Here is an 8,405-nt window from a genome sequence, read left to right as displayed (position 1 = left end):
TCGTTATCATCATAACCATCATTATTATTATTATTGCTGTTGCTGCTGTTTTTGTTGTTGCTGTTGTTGTTATCATTATTATTATTACCATTATTATTGTTATCATTATCATTAAGAAATTGTAATAACTACTTTGATAATATGATTACCATTGTTATTACTACCACTATTATTATTATAACCATAACCATAATTATATTTGTCTTCATTATTATAACTGTTATCATCCTATTATTATCATTGTTAATAGTATCCTCCCATTATTATTATTATTATTATTAGTCTTGTAATTTTCATATTTTTTTATTTAAACAATCTTTAGCATAAATGTTTTGTTACACCATTGTCATCATAATCAAAGCCAATGAGTGCTGTTGTTACCATTATCATCATAATTATTCTGATCATTATTGCTGCTTAATTACCACTGACAATCTTATTACATGACTAACGTTATTAATTGCGGCACTATTGGCACTATTTCCGGCACTGTCACTGTCACTACCATTACGTGTCACTGGAAGAAAAGTGGTAATAATTGCAATAATAGTAATAGCAAAATTCTTATTGATATCATTATTATTACTGTTATTATCATTGTTATTGTGATGAGTAATCGGTTGTTAACTCACACAATAACACACACACAAACACTCTAACATACACAAACGCGCGCGCGCACACACACACACACACACACACACACACACACACACACACACACACACACACACACACACACACACACACACACACACACACACACACACACACACATGAACACGAACACGCAAAAACACACATGAACACGAACACGCAAAAACACATACTCACATAAAGCTTTAGTCTATATATCCTCACTCTATTGCCCCTCCAATGAACCCGCCAACACACAGAAACCTCATTTGTCCCCTCACCTCTCCCTCTGCAGACCTCACTCTCCCTCCGCCTGCAACAGGTCGGTCCCGCCCTCTCTCTCCCACCGACCGTCCCGAACTGGTCTTTATTGGAATGAGAATCAAGGGATGGGATGTATAACGGTAGTTGAGGGGTGCGAAAGGGAGGGTGTGTATAATGACTGGCGGGGTCGTTTTTTTCTCTCTCTCTCTCTCTTTATTTGATTTTTTGGGGTTTGTTCGTTTTTTTTTTCTCTCTCTTTCTTTATTTCTCTCTCTCTCTCTCTCTCTCTCTCTCTCTCTCTCTCTCTCTCTCTCTCTCTCTCTCTCTCTCTCTCTCTCTCTCTCTCTCTCGTCCCATCATGCAACCTGGAATTAATGAGACGAAACCAGTAGCACCGTCCGAAGCGTGACGGAATGAACAAAATTATCCGCGTTAATTCCCAAATTCATGAAGAGGAGGAGGAGGAGGAGGAGGAGGAGTAAGAGAAAGAGGAGGAGGAGGAAGGGTGGGGAGGAAGGAGTAAAATAGAGGAGATTGAAACCTATGTATACCCTGACGCGGCCGTAAATTCCCCCGCAACGCGCCTTGTGGGAGCTGTAAATCCCCTTCTCTTAAGAGTGCAGGGGAAAAAATAGGGGAAAAGGGGGAGGAAAGTTGAAGCAAACTCTTCAGAAAGATCGAGAACAACGAGAGAAAGGCGGTAGGGAGGAAATGAATGGGAGGGAGAAGGAAGAAGGGAAGGAGGTAAAGGGGGTGGAATAAAGGGAGGGAAGAGAAATTAAAGGAGGAGGGAGGGACGGAAGGAGGGAAGGAGGAAGGGAAGAATGAAGGGGAGAGGGAGAACACGATAGATAGGTAGGAAGGCAAACGTACGGAAGGAGAGAGAGTAAAAAAATAAAGGAAGGAACAACCGGCAAAGAAAAAGAACCGGATTCTCGGGAGGGACAGACGGAGGTGCGTATTGACGAGAGAGATAGAGGGAAGGACAGAAGGAGGGAAGGAAGGAATAAGAAAGAGAAGGGAAGGTCTTGGAGGGGCGGGAGAAGAGATGGAGGGGGAGGGGGAAGATATGGAGGGGGAGGAGGAGGAGAGGAGAGGAGGGAAGGGGGGACGGAGACCAAAACCGAATGGCATAAAGGCCTTTCTGCCTCCAGGGAATTGTGTAATTTTCTACTTTACCAAATTCAGCGTCAGGGGTATCTGTGAATCTGCGGAATTAGATGTATTCCCCGGGGGCGCCCTTGAAAGCCCTGGGACCCGCCCCTCCTCCCCCTCCTCCTCTCCCCCTCCATATCATCATCTTCCTCTTCATTCTCCTCTCCTCCTCTTCCTTTTCATCCTTATCCTACTCCTTCCCCTCCTCCTCCTCCTATTCCTTTTCCATCTCCTACTGCTCCTCCTCCTCCTCCTCCTATTCCTTCTCCACCTCCTCCTCCTCCTCCTCCTCCTCCTCCACCTCCTCGTCCTCCTCCTCCTCCTCCTCCTCCTCCTCACGCAGCTCCGTCGCCGCCTCTTGCGTGAAGCGGGCGAAGTAATCCGCGCCTTCAGAAAGTCCCAGATTACATCGTCAAGCAAGGGGGAGGGGTTAGGTAGGAGGGGAAGGGGGAGGGGGAGTTAGGTAGGAGGGGGTGGGGGTGAGGGGGAGTCAGGTAGGAGGGGAAGAGGGAGGGGGGTTAAAGGTAGGGGCATTAGGTAAGAGATATGAGGCAGGACGAGAAGAGGAGGGGAGGGGAGAGGGGAAAGGGGGTATAAGACGGGTAGGTAGGAAGGAAGGTATGAAAAGCGGTACGTGTTGGGGAGAAGGGGGGAGGGGGAGGGGTGTGAAGGACAGGCATGGGAATAACAGGGGAGAGGAGAGGTGGAGGGGGAAGGAGGAGGGGGGGAAGAGGCAGGGGAGGGGGAAGGGGGAGGGGAGGAAGAAGGAGGGGGGAGGACGGAGGAGGGGGAGGAAAAAGGGAGGGGGGGGAAGGAGGAGGGGTAGGAAGAGGGGACAGGTAACCTTCGCCGGCCTTAATTAACGTCCTAATACGCTTTGCAAAGTGATGGGGAGTCGATTCAGTCCGTGCGAATTGTTGGGGTCGGTGGTGGGGGGGTGGGGGGGGAGACAGGGGGAACAGGGGGAAGGGAGTGGGAAGGGAGGGAGTGGGAAGGGAGGGCGAAGATGGGAAGGGATGGAGGGGGAAGAGAGGGAGGGGGAAGGGGGGAGGGGGAGGGGAAGGGAGGAAGGGATGGAGGGGGAAGGGAGGGAGTGGGAAGGGAGGGGAAAGAGAGGGAGTTGGAAGGGGGAAAGGGAGCGAAAGGGGAAATGGAGGGGAAGGAGGAATAATGGGAGAGGGAGAGAATGGAAAGGAGGGACAAGGAAGGGAGAGGAAAAGGGGGCGAGGGGAGAAAAAGAGGAGGGGAGAGAGAAAGGAAAGGAGGGACATGGAAGGAGAAGGGGAGGAAGAGAGGAAGGGAGGGGAATGGGGAGAAGGAGGGAGGAAGGGGAAAAGGGAGAGAGAGAAGGAGAATGAAGGGGAAGAGAATGGAAGAGGGAAGGAGAATGAAGTGGAAGAGGGGGGGAGGAGGAGGAGGGCAGTGAGGTGGGAGGAAGGGTAAAGAGGGGAAGGTAGGGGAGGGGAGAGGGGAGAGGGGAGGCGGGGAGGTAAGGGAGGAACGATGAGAGAAAAGTTGTATTTCAACGGGAAATGTTGCAGTCCGGGCGATCATCCCTTCCTCAACCCCCATCGCGTTCGCCCCCCCCTCCCCCGACCTCCTTCACCCATAACCCCTCTCCCTCCCTTCCCCTTCACCCTCCCTCCCTTCCTCCTTTACCCCTCTCCCTCCATCCCTCCCTCCCTCCTTCGCTCCTCTCCCTCCCTCCCTCCCTCCCTCCTTCGCCCCTCTCCCTCCCTCCCTCCATCCCTCCCTCCCTGCCTCCCTCCCTCCCTCCTTCGCCCCTCTCCCTCCTTCGCCCCTCTCCCTCCCCCTGTCCTAAATCAATAAATCCGGTTGAAAATAATTCTGACGGTGGCGTAGTTCCGTCGGGGTTTCAGCTCTCGCGAAAATGGCTCGCTGTGGTTTGCGTTCTGAATATATATGAATGCTTTATGCTTTTTTTTTATTATTAATTCTTTGTCGCCTTTATTTTTTCTTTCTTTCTTTCTTTCTTTTCTTTTCTTGCTTTCCTTTTTTTCTTTTTCTTTTATTTCTTATTATCATTATTATTTTTTTATTATTTTTTATTTGTTTTTTTTTTCTTTTTCTTTTTTTTCGAAAGTTGTTTTTCTTTACCCAAATTGAATTCATGCAATCCATTCCCTTTTGCTTGAAAAGAGTATAGATATGAATATTATTCTAATTTCATTTCGACAACAAAAGCTCTTCGGTAAAAGAAAAAAGAAAATCCTACACGCTTTTGAGGCAATGAAATCGCTATAGAAAAATCTTCCTGAATATTTTAGTAAGATGATAAAATATCAGGCCTTCAGGTTTACATGATTAGAAAAAAATAGAGATTTTTTTAATGCATAAAAGGCTATTAAACCACACAATTCATTGAAAAGAAAATAAGAAAGAAGAAAATAGATAGATAGATAGATGGATAGATGGATGGATAGATAGATAGATAGATAGATATATAGATAGATAGGTAGATAGATAGATAGATAGATGAATAAATATATTACAAAAAAGATTTTTTAAAAATCAACGAAGCGACCTGGAAACAAGAATTAAATCGACCGCCGATATCCACTTCCAGGAAATTACTTATGATCCACATGAAAAAGAAAAGAAAAATACTAAATCAAATAAACAGATATAATAACAAAATAATAAGAAAGACTCCCCCCCCAAAAAAAAGAGAGAGAAATGAAGACGTCGAAATCAAGAACGCGACCTGGAAACAAGAGTCGCATCGACCGCCGGTTTCCACCTCCAGGAAATTACTTATGACAGTATTCTTGCGTTCGTGTGGAGGCGACTCGACCGAGGATGAGGCTGGATTACTCTTGTTTACAGGCGAGGTCGAAGGCACGAGTGTTTGGCTTGGGAGGCAGGGGACTCGCTGGCACTCGCTGGCACTCATTGGCACTCGCTTGCGTGGCTGCAGATTCTTTATTGTGTGTGTGGGTGTGTGTGTGTGTGTGTGTGTGTGTGTGTGTGTGTGTGTGTGTGTGTGTGTGTGTGTGTGTGTGTGTGTGAATGTTGTTTTGTTTTTTTTTTTTTATCTGTGTGAATGTCCGCGTTTTTATGCAGGTATGAAGAAAAATTTTAAGTACGGCCAACGTTTCTTATTCTTCTCCTTCTTCCTCTTTTCCTTCCCTTTCGAAACACCAGGAGACATAGGACCATAATTTCCCTAATGTAAGAATAAATAAATAAATATATAAAAGACAAAAAAAAAAAAGATAAAAAAAGATAATAAAATTTTAAAATATCGAAACTGTTAGTTATACTGTATATACCTTAGTTACCTGGCAAAGCCATTAGCATTAAAATTCCCAACTCAAAAGTTTAAATTACGGAGAACTTCCTCGGCACTGAATACCGCGCATTTCTCAAGCGCATTTCTTCCCGCAGACAATCGATACAATTTTCTTCATCTTTTTCTTCTTCTTTTTTGTAAGAAGCAGACCATGAACAAAGACAGTATTCTGCATCATCAAGCACTTGGGGTAAGAGTCCAGGTGGGGGGGGGGGGAGGGAAGAGGATGAGGAGGGAGAGGACGGGAATGGGGGGGAGGAAGGAGAGGAAGGGAATGGGGGGGAGGAAGAGGAGGAGGGAGAGGAAGGGGAAGGGGGTGGGGAGGAAGGAGGAGGAGGGGAGGAGGGGGAGAGAGATGCAAAGAGGGAGATTAAAGCTACTAGTTGGTGAGCTGTCTGTGTTTTGTGGCGTCCGTGCTCTCTCTGCGTGTCGTTCTAGGGGGGTGGGGGGCATGAGTGTGTTGTGTGTGCCCCCCCCCCTCTCTCTCTCTCTCTCTCTCTCTCTCTCTCCCTCTCTCTCTCTCTCTCTCTCTTATGATCATTATTACTATTATTATTATTATTATTATTATTATTATTATCATTATCAATTTATGTGAAAATATTTATGTATATATATATATATATATATATATATATATATATATATATATATATATATATATATGTATGTATGTAGTAGTGTATTCGTTTGTTTGTGTGTGTATGTGTAGGTATGCCTGCATGTATGCACTGTATATAAACACAAAGGCGACCTGAGTCTACGAAGCTACGCGAAGAGACCGAGAGGCCTAAGCCGCGCGCCCGACGGCCGCCGAACGTGCCGTCGGGAGAGCCGCAGGACTTAGGTCGTGGGCGAGGCGGGAGGTCCCCGGAGGCCTACTCACCGAGTGCTTGGTGAACTCCTCGACGATGATGGGGCAGATCATGCCGCTGAGGGTGCCGAAGCCGTTGGAGATGCCCATGAGGATGGAGGCGTAGCGGGGGGCGATGTCCAGGTGATTCACGTTGAAGCCTGCGGGAGAGGAGGGGCATGACGTCACAGCGGATGGGCTGCGTGCGGGCAGGTTTAGTGGTCTGAGCTTTGAGTTTGAGCTTTGAGTTTTTCTTGAGCTTCTTGGCCCCTTCGCCGGAGCTCTCTTTAATTCTATTCAAGGTGGCTTTAAAGTGTGAATACAGCAAAGGGAGGGTATAAATAACAGAAATAGATTGAAACAAGAATTAAGTTCAGATGCTACTCAGTTGCTAATAAATACCGTGGTAGATATTGATAATGGAGTGACTTTAAAATACACAAACAAAAGAGGAATAAACAATATTCCAGAACGTATGTCATTATAAACCTGTTTTTTTTTTACACTATGATGGCACGTCGCACGTAGTAAGTGGCAGGTGGCAAATGACACGTGGCACGATGATTTCAGACCCAAGGTCACACGTGATGAGAAGACTTTGGTATGTAGTTTTGAAGCGACTAGACAGATTTCCGCCAAACACATTTGACACTGCGCCGGTCGCCCAGTGAACGAGGATCTGGATAGGAGGTAACCACGCAGTTTTGCAGGAGGAAACAATGCGTTGTGTGCCTGCTCTCGTGCACACCTATGCCTCATAAAATTTGTACAAACAGTGGGGAAATACAAATATTTGCTCGATACAGCATCACCTCAGTACCATAACAATACTCTCCATGGTAGAATTATCAGAATATTTTCTTTGTGAAAAAAAAAAATCTTTATAAGTATTGAAACAAGTTAGCCTCACATTCTGCCCCAATAATAAGATAATTGTCACAAGATTTCTAAGAACTGAGGACAACAATAACATCAACCTCCGATGATACCATCTTGTGAACCGAGTGACACGCGCCACTGAAATCTGAAACCCCTGTGCCACGCGTCACGTGCCACCTGCCACGAGTGAGGGGTGAAAGCAGACTCAATGTACATCTATATACGGTTACAGGTAGCACCTTAGTAGCGTTCTATCTCGGTAAAACCACCTAACTCTGTCTATATAATGCGTCATACTCGATATTCTTCCCTATTTTTTACCCTTTTTGTTATCTTAATAAATAAAGCGAGAAGAATGGAGTTGGTGCATCCCTTCGATAATCAATCGCCAGTAAAAACGGACTGCGTCAACCAGCAATTAACGTCTTGAATAGCAACTAACGGTAAAACATCAGCCAAGCAATATCACTGATTAATGTGGTTTAGAAGAGAGAAAAAAAAACGTATGTTAGGTTTTTCTGTCTTTCTTTTTTTCTTTTTCTTTTTAGTATCTTTGCGAAGAAGAGAAAGACAAAAGGGGACAGATTAGCATTGTTACCATTGGCTTTATCATCGAGAATAAATGATCACAACCAATACGCTTCTACTTTTTCATCACATGTACAGTAACCCTACATTCATGCATTACTCTCACGCATTCGCTATCACCACATAACGCTCACACAGCACAATTACACATAGAGTATCATCATGGAATATTCATACTGTACTTCATTATCTCTGCAACATTACCATTGCAGTCGAGGACAAAAGTAACGTTGACACAAGAACTAGTTACCGGACACAATTCAAGTATGATTAGATGGTAAATTGTTATTTTCCCCAACTGCACAAAAAATATTTATCTCTTTATAATGCCGTATTCCGCACGCCACCCTAACTAGCCCGCAGTGTATTTGATTGGCCACTTAAACTTTGGATAAAGTTTCCCCGAGTTGATTTCCCTCTCTCAGTTTTCCCTTGGGTTATCAGTTTTCATTTCTCCTCCGCTTTCTTTGTTCCTCTTTCGTCAGCCGTCTGCGGATTTTTCGACCATTTTTTGCTCTCTTTTCATCATAACCTCATGGCTGAAATTTTGCACACACGCATACACGCACGCACACACACACAAATACACATACATACACACACCAACAAAAAGAAATGACACACACACAGACACACACACGCACACACACATAGATGTGTGTGTGTGTGTGTGTGTGTGTGTGTGTGTGTGTATGTTTGTGTGTGTGTGTGTGTGTT

General features: G+C 45.2%; 1 protein-coding gene across 1 annotated transcript in view; it reads right to left on the bottom strand.

Moving 5' to 3' along the window:
- The window catches only part of LOC119578450 (vesicular glutamate transporter 1-like), a gene marked incomplete at its 3' end in the record, with an annotated part of 199,181 nt that overhangs the window by 5,749 nt on the left and 185,027 nt on the right, over nt 1–8,405 (bottom strand). Inside the window, exon 13 of the mRNA XM_037926032.1 lies at nt 6,255–6,382. Coding sequence (XP_037781960.1) covers nt 6,255–6,382 — 128 coding nt within the window. The remainder of the gene's footprint in view (nt 1–6,254; nt 6,383–8,405) is intronic.

This window comes from Penaeus monodon, chromosome 11 (assembly GCF_015228065.2).
Source record: "Penaeus monodon isolate SGIC_2016 chromosome 11, NSTDA_Pmon_1, whole genome shotgun sequence".
Taxonomy (NCBI): domain Eukaryota; kingdom Metazoa; phylum Arthropoda; class Malacostraca; order Decapoda; family Penaeidae; genus Penaeus; species Penaeus monodon.
This window is presented reverse-complemented; position numbering and strand designations above follow the sequence as displayed.